At 42.7% G+C, this 16889-nt stretch overlaps 2 protein-coding genes and 1 long non-coding RNA gene across 3 annotated transcripts in view; 2 read left to right on the forward strand and 1 right to left on the reverse strand.

The window, feature by feature from the left end:
• Positions 1-124: 124 nt before the first annotated feature.
• LOC308198708 (torsin-1A-interacting protein 1-like) lies at positions 125-12192 on the forward strand. Its single transcript, XM_080601601.1, has 6 exons — positions 125-796; positions 922-990; positions 4486-4605; positions 5901-5957; positions 8441-8512; positions 9615-12192. Exons 1-6 carry the CDS (start codon positions 301-303, stop codon positions 10412-10414), a joined length of 1614 nt encoding a protein of 537 aa, XP_080457727.1. The 5' UTR covers positions 125-300; the 3' UTR covers positions 10415-12192.
• Positions 11512-16826, reverse strand: LOC308198717. Its single transcript, XR_013954146.1, has 2 exons — positions 15650-16826; positions 11512-15009 (listed from the first exon to the last, which is right to left on the reverse strand). It is a non-coding gene; the product is annotated as an uncharacterized lncRNA (long non-coding RNA).
• The window catches only part of CEP350 (centrosomal protein 350), a 74657-nt gene continuing 72664 nt past the window's right edge, over positions 14897-16889 (forward strand). Inside the window, exon 1 of the mRNA XM_080601578.1 lies at positions 14897-15019. The gene's annotated coding sequence lies outside the window, so the exon portion shown is untranslated. The remainder of the gene's footprint in view (positions 15020-16889) is intronic.

A 16889-nucleotide genomic window follows, 5' to 3' on the forward strand; every position in this document is an offset into this window, starting at 1 on the left:
AATTGCGCTAACAGTTCAGCTGTACTTTGAAACCTTCCAACACAGTATTTATTACCTCCTCATTTGTTTTTGCTTTAGAAAACATTGTTCAATGCCTACATTCAGCATTTACATCTTATATGACAACTGCTGGTACAGGTGAGAGCATGCATAATTTATTTCACAAATATTTACTTGCTTCTAGGAGAAACTGGAACATTGACAGTGTGCTGCTATAGCATTAAAATACTTTATTGTGAAATGTGTGCATAAACGAGGCTGTTGCAGGAGTGTGACTGGCACTTCCCTCACACAGCCTCCATGCTCCATAATGCACAACATGTACAAAACAAACAAAAAACCAGCCCCAAACTTCGGTGCCCGAGCCAGGCTCTGCGCGGCGACTGCCTCAGGGGGTCCGCGCGCAACATGGCGGCGGCGGCGGCGCCCCCTCAGCGGGGCCGCGCGCAACATGGCGGCGGCGGCGCTGCCCACGAGCCGCCCCTCGGCCCGCAGGAAGCGGCGGGGCCGGCCCGGCCCGCGGCGGGAAGTGAGGTTGGCGGGGCCGCCCCCGCCGCGCCGAGGCGGCAGCTTCGGTCCCGGGCGGCTCCGAGAGGGGCGGCGGCCGGGCAGGGCAGGGCTAAGGGGGCGGCGGTCGTCGCCTGCAGCGCCAGCGGCATGGTGGGGGACGGCGACGAGCGGGCTCCGCCGGACGCCCCCGAGCTGAAGCGGCGGCGGAAGAGCCCCCGCTTGGCGGAGGCGGCGGAGAGGGAGAGGGAGGCCGAGCCCGAGCCCGGCTCCGGTGGGGCGCCGGAGGGTGAGCGGCGCGGCGGGGCGTGTGTGGGGGGTGTGTGAGGATTTCGGCAGGGGAAGCAAGGAGCTGCCCCCCCCCCCCCCTCGGGGGGCCCCGCAGAGGCTCCCCTCACGCGTGTGTCGTTGCAGGGGGCGAGCTCGGCGTTGTGAGCCCGGACCGCCTGACCCGGCCGCCGATCCGAGCCTGCAGGGCGGCAGGTGAGTGCGGGGCTGTGCCCGCCCCGCGGCGCTGCGGGCCGGGCTTCTTGCTGCTTCCCCGGGGCTCACAGAGGCGCTGCCGGGGTGCCGGCGTCGCCTAAAACCGTCCCGTGCCGTCGGGCGGTCGCCCCGTCAGAGGGCTGCAAGCAGACGGCTCTGCTTCCTTCCCTTTTTGTCTCCTGAGCTGGGCTGGGTGCTTTGGCGAAGGGTTCGGCGGCGCTCAGGAGGGTGAGCTGGGTGAGCTTCAGCTGGGGGGCACGGAGAAGTCTCGTCCTGAAGGAGGAAGGCAGAGGCTGTGGATGTGCCGTTGGGGAAGCAGGAATATCGACATTAAGCTGCTTTAAGAGTGAGGGTGCAACTAGTTAGCAGGTAAAGCGCAACGTAAAAAAGTGCAGCTGGTTAGCAGGTGAAAAAGATTCATCTCTGAAAAAGCTGTGGGAAGCCATTCCTTTAGGAAGTATGGCTGAGTAGATTTATTATTTTTTTTTGCTAAGGGCGTCTCTAAGGATGAGGATGGGGGAGAGATGTCATCCCCCTGCCTCCCCAGGCTTTCAGCATCAGTGGCATTTGCTTATAGAATCACAGCATGGTTGGGGTTGGAAGGGACCTTGAAGCCCACCCATTTCCAGCCCCCTGCCATGGGCAGGGACACCTCCCACCAGCCCAGGCTGCCCCCAGCCCCATCCAGCCTGGCCCTGGGCACTGCCAGGGATGGGGCAGCCACAGCTCCTCTGGGCAGCCTGTGCCAGTGCCTCATCACCCTCACAGTAAATAATTTCTTCCTTATATCTAATTTAAACCTACCTTCTTTCAGTTTAAAGCTGTTAACCCTTGTCCTCTCACTACACTGATAAAGAGAGTTATATACACAAGTGTTGTAAAAGTGTGAGACTATAATGCTTGATATAGAAGTGAAGGAGTAATTACCCCCCTCACAGTCCTGCTCTCTGTAACTACTGTAACGTATTTTTCTGCAGAGCTCAGGGAAGACCAGGGGGAATGCAGGGCCTGTGAGGCAGCAGGACAAGCAGGGTGGATCTTTACAAGGGCTTTTATAAGGGCTTTGTTTCTTTGTAATTGTCATGCTTCCTGGGGAGCAGCATGGAAATGAAACCATGAGCTAGGGAACTGGCTTCTGACTTCTGCTTAGAGGTTTTAAATATAAATTAGGAAACCTGCTTCTAAAGTTAAAGAACGTTAAGAGTGTAAAAACCCTGCCTCAGATCAGGCATCTTCTTGTTCAGCTAGCTAACGGTGCACGCTAGCGACCTATGCTGAATTTGTCTTAAAATATGCAAGTAGAATTTATGACTGTACAAGCAAAGGGCACGTGATAGATGTTTTTGGGACCTGAATTTTTGCTGCCTGTAGTTGCTGTGGAATGTTGAAGGCTCATCTCTTGTGTTGAAGAAGATTGAACCCACGGGGGCAAATGTGTACCAGACTTAAAAGACCAAGTTGCAATAGTAAAGTAGTGGCTTTGTATTTTGGTTTATAAGCCTGTAGTTTATGAACTTACAGATTTCTAATCCCTTTGATTAAGCTGGTTTATGGAATGGGGATTGCAAGAAGATCTCTTGGCAGGTGACTGCAGAAGGTGGCTGGCTATCTAGCAGGCTTAAGGCGCAGGTAAATCCTCACTAGCTGCTCAGGAGGCACAAATTGTCCTTAGGGCAGGAGGCTCGAAGCTTTGTGAGGGTACAACAGGTGTGTTCTGGACTGGAAGTTTATATGTATATACTCACGAAAGTTAAACCATGCAGGGGAGACTTACTTTCCTCTGCAGGAGTTACTGTGTATGCTGTCTGCTTGCACCAATACTCTTCCTCTCTGTTGGACGCAGAAGATGCTGGTCTGCAAGCTGTTACCATGTGAGCAGTGAAGTATGTTTATCTCTTTCACGTTTGCAACAACTTTTAAGAGTGCTTTGAGAGTATGGAATGGTGCAAAAAAGAGGAGAGGAATGGATTGCATGCGCAGCCCTCTTTAAATTCATAGATCATTCTGGTCTTGTGATTACTAGGCAGTGCTCATGGTGAGAGTTTCTTGCAAAATCTTAGTGTGTAGTGAAATACTACAGCTACGTTGTTTGGCATTCTTGGAGATCAAGCGAATGGGAGAGAATCTTCATTCTAGCCTGGTGGAAAATAAATCATTTAACTGTTTCTTAGGACAAATTTGAAAATACAGTGTCCCACTCACTATTTGCAAGTACTTTACTGTTTTACCTGTGACTTGATATCTTCATTTAAAATTTATGTTTTTCTTTCACCTTTTTTCTTCTTTTTTGCCTCCTTTGTACTCTTTTTATACACTGGCACGCTAGAGTCACCAAAATGTATGAGAAAAAAGGTTTTGCTCACTATTTTTGAGGTAAAATTAATAAATGGTAGGTGGCAAGATGTGTGTTGTCCTCACACATATGGTAAGAGCTATAGAAGCACATTTAAAAAAAAAAACAAAAACCAAAAAAACACAACACATGAAACCATGGGAGAACCCAGTACTGTTTTGGTTTGTTTGTTTATTTTTAACAAGGCCCAGTGTAGATGTTGCAGAGGAAGTTTTACCACTTGTATTCTTCTGTTTGCTGTTTCTTCTTGCTTATTCCCTCAGCTTGATCACTGTATCATGATCTCTATTCCACAGGTGGACTACAGATTTCATCCCATACCTGAAGGGATTTTTTTCCTTAAATCTGATTGTGCTTTGTCTTTTCAAACCTCTTTTGCTGGCGTTCTGCTTCTGACTGGCTTCCCAGCCCTGACCTTTGCTCTGTTACTTCTATCACCTTACTGGACTTTATTCTTCCTAGCTAGTAATGTTGACTAAGTTTGATTTCAGCATCTAAATGGCTGTGCGGTTTTGGCTAACAATATAAAGGGGGGTTAGATTCTTCCCAGCTATATGGGGATTAAATTAGGAGCATAGGTGCCTCAGATTTCCTTTATGGTTGATGGGAGAAAAAGCGACCCACCTAAAGGACAGAATGGACTATTTAAAAAGGGGAATTATGTTCTAAAGTTGCTTCTCTCTCTTTTTACCTTTTCATAACACTATGGGAAACATAGGACAACTATTGTTTGTTTGGAAACTGTGTGCCCAGTGCAAAAAATCTACTTCCAGGCTTGTGTATTTACTAGTTTACACTGAATTCCTTTAGTAGGGCATTTCCTAGCTCTTAGCATTTGGTGTCTTGATGTCTGTTTTTTTTAAAGTGTTTTTAAGCCAAAGACTCCTTAAAAAAAAAAAAAGGAATAGAAAAAATGTGTGGTGGTGCAGAATGCTATGTTTGTAGAACTCAAACTTGCCATAAACTTTTCAATTCCTAGTTACTTTTCAAGGAAGTAACTCTTATGAGATCATAACTAGAAATATCACAGATTAAGATAGTGTATGTTCTGAAACTGTGTCTTGGTTCATCAGTTTCGTGATGTTACGAGCACAAATGATGCTGCAATCATACCAATCCTTTTGATTTTTTCTCCCTGGTAGGCAGTTCTTCAAATTTCTTACTTCCAGAGAACCCAGGAAAAGAAAAAGCAAAGGATTACGATGGCATTGAACCCAAGAAACCAGCAGGGCATCAACCAAGTGTTCATGCACCGTTAAAAGGTAACAACACTAGTTTTGTCAGTGTCTTTCCCATGATGTAATAAATGATTGCTTAATTGTACTAAAGTGACATCCCTTCCGTTTTCTTACAAAAGGGAGAGTTGTTGAGTTGAAACATGAACAGATGAAGGAGTCGAAAATATTTTTCTTTTCAGGGTCTGCTCCTGCCTGTGAGCCAAAACTGATTGTAGTGTGACAGCCATCTGCTGGGGTGTAAAACCCCAATATGCAAGAAAGTGTTGTTTTAAACTTTGATAAATACATAACCTTCTGTCTCCTGAAAAGCAAATCAAGATGAGTGATGTGATACCTGCTTCCAAAACTGTTATGTTTACAAGAGCAGAGCTTTAACTGCCTCCTGCAAAGCAAAACAAAAACATCCCTTTTCTAAAAAGATGAGTTAGTTTCAACTTTAGCAGGGGGAAGCTAACTGTACCAAGAGTTTTCAGGGTTCATTGCTCAGGGATTGTTGATGTATATTACAGAAGCAATAGGAAAATACAATGAGGAAGAAAATACAAGCTACTTTATACCAGCAGAGGGTAGTTATGTTGCTGAAAGTGATTTGAATACATCTAAATAGATAAGCCACGTAAGGGAGGTTTTTAGGAGAGCTGCTAACTGTGAGGAGGGTGAGGGAGTTGTTTGCATTCAGTCAGTCAGTAACAGTCCTAATCACACAGTTAAATTCATTGCTTATGCAAGAGCACTGAAAGTAATTAGGAGTGCAGACTGACAAAATACAGACTCAAACTAAGTAGCTGAGATGTGCTCAAGAACAGATCTCTGTCAGCCTGCTGTTTCCCAGGAGCACATGTAGGCATTTTGCTCAGGCAGCTAGAAAAATGCCCCCGTTTGCTGAGCTCCTCCAGGTCTGATAGCATTGTTGTTAAAGTGGCAACTTTACACTGTTCTTGTTTTTCCCTTCTGCTGAACCAGAGTTTCAGTTTCAAAAGTGTCAGACCTGGTACTTTCCAGTAGCGATCACAGAATCATGTGTTTTCATCATCATTGCATTTTAAAGAAAAAGTGGGAAGGATACTCTTGTGGCACGTTGGGAAGAGCAGGGCGAAGGGCCACATTAAGCCCCTTCTATTAGATATGGAAGCTTTCTCCCTCTACAAAGGAGTCCAAGAGGCTGTCATATGGAGCAGGTTTGGTGTGTCAGTACCGTACATGCTCCTTCCCTGATAACTTGAATATTGCATAGCAAGAGCTAGAAGCGTTTGGGTTGTCTGCTTTATTCTGAACTCTGATGTGATGACCAAGTTGTTTAATTTTTGCTTTGGTTTCAGAAAGCAAGGCTGACTTCTTTGAGAAAAATCAAGAGCACCAGTCAACTAAGCTACAGAGTAAGTAGAAAAATAGATACCTAGTGCTTCCCTGTTGGTAAGTGACAAGTACAGAATTCTTTCCTCTGCTTACATTTTTCCTGTGCCCTGTAACTCTCTGTCCAGGAGGGAGACACAAATGGCAGCTGGAGCAGCTGATTTGTTCCACAGCCAGGCCCTTCTGTGAGGTTATTCAACTTGCTGACCCAACAGAAAATGACCCTTTTGTTTTTTTGGCTGGGTTAGGAAGTTGAGTTGGTTCATGGGGCAGTCATAAGTGGAGAGCACATAGCAGTGGTATTGTGGGCGTGAGGGAGGGAACACAACCTTCACCTTTTGGTAGCAGTGTACCCATGTCACCTTCCTCTCTAGACTTTCCCTGGGTAATGGCGGCCTGCTGTGATTTAAATCATCTGTCTGATACTCCTAGACAAGAGCAGCCTTTTTTCTATACTGGCAAATGCCAATTTGTTCATCCAGTGACCAATTCCCTTCATTTCAGATTTTTATGCTGGTGGGGGGCTCTTTTGTGTTTGTTAGCTTGTTTGTTTGTTTCCCTTTTCCTCTTGGAAGAGTACTTGAAATAAGGAAAAAAATGTTCTGAATTCGAAGTAGTCGTCAGTTCTTGCCATCTCAGCATTTGTTTCTATCCCGAACAGTAAAGATAAAAAACGAAGTCCTGTAAATCAGAATTCATTTTGGAGAACTTAGTGGTAGCTGACAATTGTGTTTTGTTTTTTTTTTTAACCACACTGCCTTCCATAAGAGAAGCTCATCTTGTGGTAGCTGCACATTTGTGAAACACCTTTGAAAATATGACTTGATGCAGGCTGTTCTTGCTAGTCTGATACTTTTTATTCCTGTGCTAGAGGCAATACATGCTGCATGAGAGATCCTGGGTGCTTGTTGACCAAATCAATGCTTGCTGGGTGAAGAACTCTTGAAAATCAATTGACTCTCTGAAAAGTCCAATGTGCCTAAAGAAGTTAGACCTTCTGAGTTAGGCAAAACAAATAATTTGCTTGGCTTTCATTGCAAATTGCCTTGTAAATAAGGCAAGATTCATAGGTAGGATAGAATCTGTTATTAGATTGTTCATTGAAATATGTTTTCCTTAAGGATATGAATCACAGCTGTCTCCTAAATATGAAAACTAGTCTCTGCAAACAGGGTACACTGTAAAATACAGAATTGGGATGATTCTGATCTGTTAACTACTAGAAGCCTTGTGACAGCTTAGCCAGCTACAAGCTTCATGTCTGTGCCCTACTGCGGGTGGAGGGGAATTGCAGAACAGAGCAGCTCATTAAGCCGGTTAAGCTTTGGCTTAAACCAGAACTGCTTTTAGCACCTACTGTGATTACATTCATACAGAAGTAAGGTTGTTGTGTTTATTTTACTTTTCTTGAAATAACTACTACGGGGCGTGTTTGTTCACTTTATTCTTAGTAGTGTCATTGACAGTATCCTGATTTGGCTATATATTACTTTTGAACCAGTGGCTGTAGTTCTCAAGGAGCCAGAAATTCTCATGTCTTTTTAATTAACTGACTAAATGCAGAAAACATGCTGACCAGTAATTGCTCTGTATATATTCATACAGGTCTCCTGGGAAAGTAGTCCGTAACGCTCTTTGATGGATTGTGTCTGTACTACTTTGCTGTCTGAATCCATTTAAATAAACAGACCAAAAGTATATTTTAAGTTGAAAGCTTGCATTTTTCTTTAAAAGCACAATTCATCCCAGTCAACTGACCGACAGTGAAGCAGGTCTCTCAACCAAGCTAGCTGGGAGGGGATGTGAGACTGTGCTTTTAAAATACTGCTGTTCTTTTCCTACTTAAATCTTGCATTATCTTGTTTTCCTAAAACATATATTAATTGTTTAAATTTTCTGTCCCTCAAATTCTTGAGCAAAATGGGGGAACTTAAATGGGGCATGGTATCCTTGTGCAGAACATAACAGGTTGTTAAATCTCCCATTTTGTCATCTTGTACTTGAAATGTCTGAATTTCTATTTGTAAAACTTTTCAAAAGTTTTTTAAAAAAATCACTGGGGATGATTTGTGATAGGTTGGTTACGCTTTTTATGCAAGATTGTCAAGATGGCCTAAGACCTGACATTTGGCAAGGAGTGTAGTTGGGAATCCAAGAGTCGAAGGGGGGCTTCCCAGGCTCGTAATAGCAGTGAATGTTTCATCTTCCTTGTTCAAGACTTGCCTTGCCTACGTACAGGATGGTGATGAGGCAGAAGGAAATAGAAAGCCCCGTACCTGATACAGTTGTACTCAGGATGAGGTCACAGCTTTGCCTTTGCTCCTGTTGGTAACCTTCTTGTAAGCTTCGGAGAATTTTGTATGTAAAAGCATAACAAAGAACAGCTTTCCATCGAAGGTGATGCAGTTCTGTGACTTCAACTCCCTGCCAAATTCCCCACTGGCAGATTGTTTATAATTGTTGTCTTATGTATTTTTCTCATGTTGCTTTCTTAATCCTTTAACAGGCAGAAGTAAATTTCGAGATCAACCCAGTATAGTGAAGCAGGCACAGCAGCAGTCACAGCGTTTGGCCAAAAGTAAGACTTCTGCTTTCATTTTTATTTCATGCTTGTGTTACATAAGCTATTCCCATGCTTGTCCAAGTAGTAGATTTCCTGGTTGCTGGTGTTAAACTGACGGTCCTTGCCAGAACAGATGCTTTGCTCGCTAGCGCGTGTGTTTTCAGTGCTAAGGAAGGAGTCTTGTACAATAGGTAATGCCTCCACCCAAATTTAAGGTCTTTCGTCTGTAATGTCTATGAGATTTGCTGCAAGATTAAAACTGAGGGAGGCCTAGTGATGTTCTTATTTAATAGTTGTGTTGCTGTCCTGATAAAGGTTAGGACATAAAAAGGTGGTGTGAGGCATAGTTCTTTGCTGTTGCCAGGGAAGTTGGTGTGTTTTGTTACTGATTTTATTGGGGACAGGATCAAGCCTTATGCTTGCAGTAGGTCAAACAAGTGTTAGTTTAACTGTTCAAATACAAAACCAAATCCAAATATCTGATATTCTGTATGCTTCCTGTGCACTGTTTGCCGTGTATACTCTTTGTGAAGCTGGCTGATGCAAAGAACACAAATGTTTTCTGATAGTGTCGAGCACCAGTGTTTGAGATGTAAATACTGCTGCAGAGACTATTTTTACTCCTTATCCTTAACAGGACAGGGAGGAGAAACAGCAACACACAAACCATCCTGGTGCTGCCAGATTTTCTATCACGCTCTTTCTACAGAAACTAAATGTAGGAACAAACTTGATCTTTCTGAGAACCATTTTAAATTGTTAGTTTGGATTTGGTTAAATAAAGGGTGGATTTTCCAGAAGAGTTCCTTTTTTTCAGAAGTATGTCCAATTTCTTAGTCAATCTGGAAATGCTTCAGAATGTCTTTTTTTTTTTAATGATGGGTCTTCACTAAGTTGCTGAAGTGAAAGGTTTTCTTTTAACCTGGAAAAGTGAAACCTGAAAGGTTTTCTTTTAACCTAGAACATCTTTATTTTCTTCAACTGCTGTACCAGTAGCTTGAGAGTGGGATGAGTTCATTGACCTCTACTGTATGCTCTTTTTTTTTTTTTAAATTGTTGGCTTCTTACTCCTTTTAAAAACATATTTTTTCTTCCTGTTTGCTCCTCCTTTCTATAGAGGGTGGTGGATCAAAGAGTGGATTTCAAAAGGGATGGACTTTACTGGTTCTGGCAATTGTTGTCGCACTGTTTTATGTCGGGTGGATTGGAATGCCAAGCCTTCTAGACACAACTTCGTCAAGTAGAAATACTCAAATTCTGCAAGTGTTTCGGGCCCGGATGGATAAACTCAAAGAAACATACCAAAGTCAGGACCCCAATCTGTGGAGAAGAACCCACGTGTTCCTTGAGAAACACCTCAATGCTTCCCATCTGCACACGGAGCCAGCCATCTTACTGTTCACAGCTGGCCAAGAAGCCGAGAAAGTGCTGAGGTGCCTCAGTAATGAGATCGCTGATGCTTTTGCCTTCTCCCAGAATGCTACCACAATCAAAATTAACGGGGCAGACAAAGCCGAAATGGATAGTGACAGTGTTAAGATGGAGGTAGATGATGAGCTCAGCTCTGGGTTCAGCGAAGGCAAGAAGGTAGCAGTGGTGCATCGTTTTGAGTTACTGCCTGCAGGCTCTACCTTGATCTTTTACAAGTACTGTGACCATGAAAATGCAGCATTTAAGGATGTGGCTCTTCTGCTGACTGTTCTCCTGGATGAGCAGTCACTGGGAAAGAGCCTTACTGTGAAAGAAGTTGAGGAGAAAGTGAGGGATTTCCTCGGGACCAAGTTCACCAGTTCAGATGTTCCTAGTTCTTACAATAGCATGGATACAGATAAGCTGAGTGGACTGTGGAGCCGTATATCTCATCTTGTGTTACCTGTTAGGCCTGAAAAGGGCCTTCCTGTGGAGGGATGCACATAAAAGTTGTTAGCGAGGACTCTGGAAAGGAGGAAGACAAAAAATATGTTGTAATGGCTGAACAGGGAAGAACCTACTGTGGCTGCTGAGCTCAGGCCGCACAAAGTCCTTTCTGTGCAAAGAAGTTTCACCGAGTGCCAGGGTTGATTCTGCTAAAGTAACTGGGACTTCTCTAAATAAACTGCAGAACGTAAACAAGGAACTTGATTGTTCTTGGTAAGTTGTCTTCAGTAACTTACTCAGGTTTGGTGTCCTGGAGTTAGAAGCAAGCATCCACAACTGCAGAAACACTCATCTGCTCATGAAGCTGTCTTGGTGCGCTGTTGGCTTTGCTGTGAAGATCAGATCCCTTTCTGCTGGTGGATAAAAGCTAATATCACGTGTAACAAGGTAATGGGATGTAAAAACATCAGCTTCATCTGCCAGAATTGCTTACTTTTCTTATAATACATTGGAAATGATAAAGTGACGTGAGTCTAAACACAAGTTTTTTCTTGGTCCATTTAACTACAGCATAGATGTCAGCTGTCTCTGGAGACTTCTAGAAATGGTGAGAATTGCTTGAGAGATTTGTGACTTGTAGAGGACCTTTCGGCAAGCATTTCCTCCTAAAATGAGTCTGCCCCAACTAGTCAGGAGAGTGAGAAAAGCTGGGATTCAGACATTAGCTTGAAGTTAGTAGTAGATGTCAGTTAAATGATCCCTTCGCACCTCTTTGCCTCACTGCTTCCAAGAATTCTCTGCTGTTTGTCAAAGTCCTGCGAGTCTTAAAATTTGGGGAAAAATGAAAAAGTCAGCCACGTGTGTACTAAAGACCTGTTATATCTCCTTTCCAAACAAAAGTTTAGGAAGACGTAATTATTTCTTCCTTTAATAAGATAACTATTTTTGCATCAAGAGAATTTATTTATTTGTGGTACTCGGTATACTAGAAAATGGATCTTTTTTCATGTGTCTGCATATAACCTGCTGCTTGCTGCATAAGCTTTTAGTGAAGAACAGATTTGCAACGCAAGTTTTTAAAACACATTTTTAGAGTGCCTCCTGCCAAGAATCCCTCGCATCAGACTAAAAACATACATGTGTTTCTATTGTAAATATTTTGTGTAAAAAAAAAAAAAAAAGTGAATTGCAGCACTTCCATTTCATTGCTGTTAGTATATGCTCTTGAACCACTGGTCTAAGTGCATTCAGTTTTATTGAGTTTGAATGAATGTGTGAAGACTGCTCTCAAATTAATGGGACATTTTCTTGTATCAGCTGAGATTAGTGGTTCTTGGACCCATCCTTTATTCACAAGTCCCTTGAGCTGTCCTGTAAACATCCTCGTTAACTAGGAAAACCTCTTGGAGGTGCTGGAGCTATTGACTTCTTTGTGCAAGCAAAGGTTTGGGGTGTGGAATTGACCAAAATCACCTTAAACATATAAATAAACATAAAAGAACACAGTTTGAGAGACACATAACTGTGGTCACTTAAAGCAGTGGTGAATTTGTTTTGACCACTTAGGTCCAGCATTGGATAGTGCTTTTTATTTTAATGAGAATAAATATAATCAGTAAAAAAGACATGGAAGTGCTGCTGTTCTAGGTGTTTAAGAATAGCTCAGGAAGGACAAGATGGCATTCGCATTTTGAACATTTCACTGGACAAATGCATTTTTTTAAAAAACAAACAAACTGTGACATTTCTGAGTGTACCCTGATAGCATATCTGCTTGTATATTATGTAAACTATTTTAGTAATCATTAAAAATAAATTTACTTTTTTGTTTTATAAAACATTTTTCAGATTTGCCCACTGAATTTTATGTGCTCAGACTTTCTGGCTTATATGTTTAAGGCTATTCCCTTACCTTTGACCAGAAACATAGACCTAAAATAAGACCTTTTGTGAAATTTAGAAGTTCTGAGACACTTGAGTGGGGTAGACAGTATCTGGGCCATTCTCTAACTGGACATAATTCAGGAAATTGTAATAGCTCTGAATTTTCTCTTGGTGTTCTTGTAGTGTTTCTCAGTTCTCATTTCATCTGGAATTTATGTTAATATACGGTTCGCTTGTTTCATTAGTCTGCTATCAGAGTCAGCAGATGACTAAAGAGATGACTTCATTCTTGTCCCATTCCTAGCCCCATCTTCCTGTACATTCTGTGCCAAGTTAGTGTGCTGTGAATGGCTGGAGGGATGGGTCTTAGCTAAAAACTAGCTTAGAAAAAAAGGATGTACTTAGCAGAATTGCCATCCACAAAAAAAAAAAAAAAGCTATGACATGAAGGCAGGAGATTCCATGCTCTTATACTAACAAAACATGTAATCCAGTTTACTCTCTTTTATTAACTCCCTCCCAGATAAAGGATATTAAAGAATGATGTTCCCCTATTTCAAGACAAAATAGAAAGGTGTCTGGAAGCTAAAGACTTAATGCTCTACTTGGTGCTGTGACAAACAAGAATTACATTTTTGGTAATTGTAGGGAAAGTGAAATGTATTTCCATGTATCTGGTCTGGACAAAATAAAAGCAAGATGCTATACACAGCCCCTTCTTGAGGAGTGGGAAGGGTCAGAATTAGAAGACAGTTCCTGTTGGTGACGAAGTAGGTCCTGTTTGTGGCTCTGTCCCTAAAAGTCTCTCATTAAGTATCAGCAAGTACCTAAGTCAGATCTCATTAAGTAACTCCTCCTCAGCCAGAGGTGAAGAGTAATACCTGTCTGTTGCTCACAGGCAGCTGATTACTATCCTCCTTGTATTATTATTTCATTGCCTGCAGCAGACACGGAGCCAGCTGATGTTTTCAAAATGATAAAATGCTTTGGCTTCTTCCAGAGAAATCTCATTTCTGAAGTTGACTCCTTAATTGTCAACAACTCAGCAAATCAAATAGCCTGTGATAGCAAAGGTGTGGTTATAGACAGCAAAGACACCAGGTCTGGCCTTGAGGCTGAAAAGGGGATGATTCTTGTTCTGGGGGCTTAACATCATATAAACTTTGGGTAGAATATGATTCTAGGGGAGCAGAACCAGTCAAGCTCTAATTTGTAGACAAAACAGTACAGAACACTTATTTTCCAGCACTCTGCAAATTGGATTGGAAGATGTAGTGCTCTTCTGGTAATAAGAAATGGCAGCACAGATCATTTGGTTGTGTTGAACAGTGAACTGTACATTACTAGAAATAGATTTTTAACTCTTTAATACAAAATTCTGAAATTACCTGTCTACTGTTTCCTTCATTGCTTTTTCCACCAACTGACTCAGGATCTTGCTTTTCCTGGAGTGAGACACTCAGGAAAGAGAAACTGGGATTTTGTCCCACTAGGGATCTTTTCCCAGGGCAGTCAAACTGTTCCTCGTGTTGTGAGCAGATGGACAGACGCCTGGGAGCTAGCAAGAATCCCCTGCAGGTAGCCAGGCCAAGTAGAGCATAGAACATGGGCCCTCTTCTGCAATTCCTGCTGTTGCCTTTGTGCACCTGGGGGATGGCAATACTTACTTTGCCTTCAGCGGCAAATGATGTAAAAGGGACCTAGAACAATACATCGCCTCATCTGTTGTTACCTTGTCTCGCACACCCTGCTCTGAGTCACGTTGCACTGAGCAGAGGAGTTCTGAATATGCTAAGCAGGTTCATTATAAGGAATAATTCCCCCCCCTTTTTTTTTTACACCAACAACAGCATTTTCTCATTTTCCACAAATTAAAAATAAAAAAGTCATGCCTTTGATATATTATTGTGAAAAATGTATTTTGAAATGATAATCGATTCAACACAAATTGGTTGTAAAAGGCAAGGTGAGTTCCACGTTACGGTAGACATACAAGTACTTGCTGTACAGAATGAAGCTATATGCACTGTCTGTGGTGCAATCGCCATTATGCATTTAGAAAAAAATGTGGGTTTGGAGGTGCATAGTGATACATGAACAACTTGCCAGATTCTGTGCTAAGACCCTGGAGCACAGCTGGAAAACAGACCAAATCTGAAGTGATCTATAGTGAGTCCTGCTGTTTTATAAGCCCAAATCACACAGAGAACAATTTTTCATGCATTGTTTCTGCTGTAAGACAAAGCTGCAAAATTGTAGGAATATGTAGAAGGGGAAGGGAGGGAGTTCCTGTAGTCCTCACAGCTGTCCTGTGTCCTGTTTTATTGTCAGTGCCTGACAGTTGGATTTATAATGGAGTGCCTGGACAACCTCATTCCACGTTCAACAGGTGGAAGCACCCTTCCCCAAATTCCTCCACGGCTCTTGGGAGCCGCGTCAGTCAAGGAAAGGGGGGGAGGCAGGCTGGGGGGGATCCATTCGCTCTTTCGGTTGCAATAGCCAGCTGCCTCTCTCTAATTTTAGAAGGGGTGTGCAAGAGTAATATGGAGTGGAAAACTTTCCAAACCTCTCTCTTAAAGCTGCAATAGCCAAATTGGTGTAAGATGAGATTGTGGCTCCTTAGCCTTAACTTACTATCTGTCTCCATCCGCCACTTCCAGTGCTTGGGGAGTGCTTGCTGCATTATCTCCATTGCTTCGCAGCTTAACGAGCAGTTCATCAAACTGGATCGGGACCAGAGTGTTCAGTTCTTCCTTTTCTCTCAGCTGTGGCTGTTTGCAGGTAAAGAGTGTCCTTATTTCTAATCTTAGAGAATTTCCTAAGAGTACTGCATTTGCTGTAAGAATTTCTTTCTCCTTTGTTTTTGTGTCAGGTCTGCCTGTCAGAGCGTTATGCACACAGGTAGGGAGTCTTTAGTAATGCAAGGTTTTATGATTAAGTTCCACTGACACAGAGAATAGAAGCCGTATAGAAGCAAAAACAGAGTAGTCAAACTTTGCCTTTTAATTTTGACTGACTGAAAAATGATTTTCATGTTTGAGAAAATCCTAATGTGATTCCTTGTTTGCCTGAAAATGAAAAGGAGCTTGAAACTAGATTAACTGCTTCCAAGCAGAAAAGAGAAGCTATGTTTAAAAGCGTAATTAAAAAGCCAATGCATTACAAAAGTGCTGAATAATTTAAAAAGGCTGCCAAGCCTGCAATATTTAGCACTGAATTTAAGTAAACACTAGGTGATGATGGGGAATGTAATAATTTAATTTGCCCTTGTCTGTGATTAGAGCTCCCATATGCTGTAGTAATACTGCCTTCATTGACTGAAATTATTATTATAACTAACAGTTGTCTTCTGCATTTGGGAGGCAGAGGTTTGTTCTTTGAGAACTCGGGAGGGAACAAGGCACCACTTACCACTTTTTCCTACTGGAGCCGTGCATGTCTTTCAGTGTTCACATTTTTTTTTTCCCTCACCTGGCAAAACAAAAATAATTTTCAAAGGTTTAACCACTGACATCTCAAGCTTGCCTCATTTCAAAGAAGGTATGCTTACTCTGGGAAACATGCTCTGTAATTAGTTTGTGTATGTAAAGGAGCCAAATTAAGGTTAAATGGGTATCCTGTAATTGTGACATGATTAAGTTTTGAGTTGCTTAAGCTTTGTAGCTGTAAAGCTCTCTGTGTTTAGGGTGTTTTCAAATGTTGTTCCCATACTGGAATAATCTATATGCAAAATGTTCACCATTCACAATAGGAGGGGCTATGTAAAAATCATTTAATCCTTTTCAGTTTAAGGGAGGGGGAAAAAAAAAAAAAAGCTCCAGTAATCTTAGTTATCCTGTAGGGGTTGGGATAGATAACTCTCCGCCCCCGTGCTCCCCCAAGAAATTTGGCATCTGTAATCAAACAACCATACTAATGATTGAAAACCAGAGTCTGGTGGAGTTGTAGACAAGCCCTGAAGGAGACATTCCCAAAATAACTGTAGGAATAATTTATTTTTTTCCTATTCTAATGACCTTCCTTCTTCAGTGGAAATTATTTTGTTACAGTTGGATAACATCTTAGACCTATTTTTGAAATGTGGGTGGTTTTAATGCATTTTTTGGGGGAAATATATGCAACAGCAGGTAGTATGCTAACAAACTCTTCCGGGTGTATAATAACTATTAAAAGTGAAATCACGTCTGTGGCACTTAGTCATCTCTGTGAAGTTTTGCAAACATTTTGTTAATATTTAAATTCAAATTTGGAAACCGGGAGTAATCAGAGCTGCTTTCACTTTATTTAAAAAAAAAAAAAAAGTTACTGTTTTTATAAAGATGATTTGGCTGTGAATACAAACGCCTGAGAGATGGTGTTCTAGTTTCAACTGGAGTTATTTGGCGAACACGCCAGCACACAAGCTAACAAGCACTGCGAAGCGCTCTCCTTGCACCAAAACCCGGACACCCGGCCCTGCCGCTGCTCTCGTTGCCGCAACGCTCGTACGTGGGCCGAGGCAGCGAGACCGGGGAAAAGGAGGCGAGGAGCCGCGAGGAGGACGCGGGACGAGGGCGACCCTGAGGCGGGGCGCCCGGGCCCCGGCCGAGGTAGGCCTGGCGGAGCGGGCCGGGCAGGCCCCGCCGCACACAACATGGCGGCGAGGAAGGGA

This window comes from Anser brachyrhynchus, assembly GCF_964034855.1.
Source record: "Anser brachyrhynchus genome assembly, chromosome: 8".
Lineage (NCBI taxonomy): Eukaryota > Metazoa > Chordata > Aves > Anseriformes > Anatidae > Anser > Anser brachyrhynchus.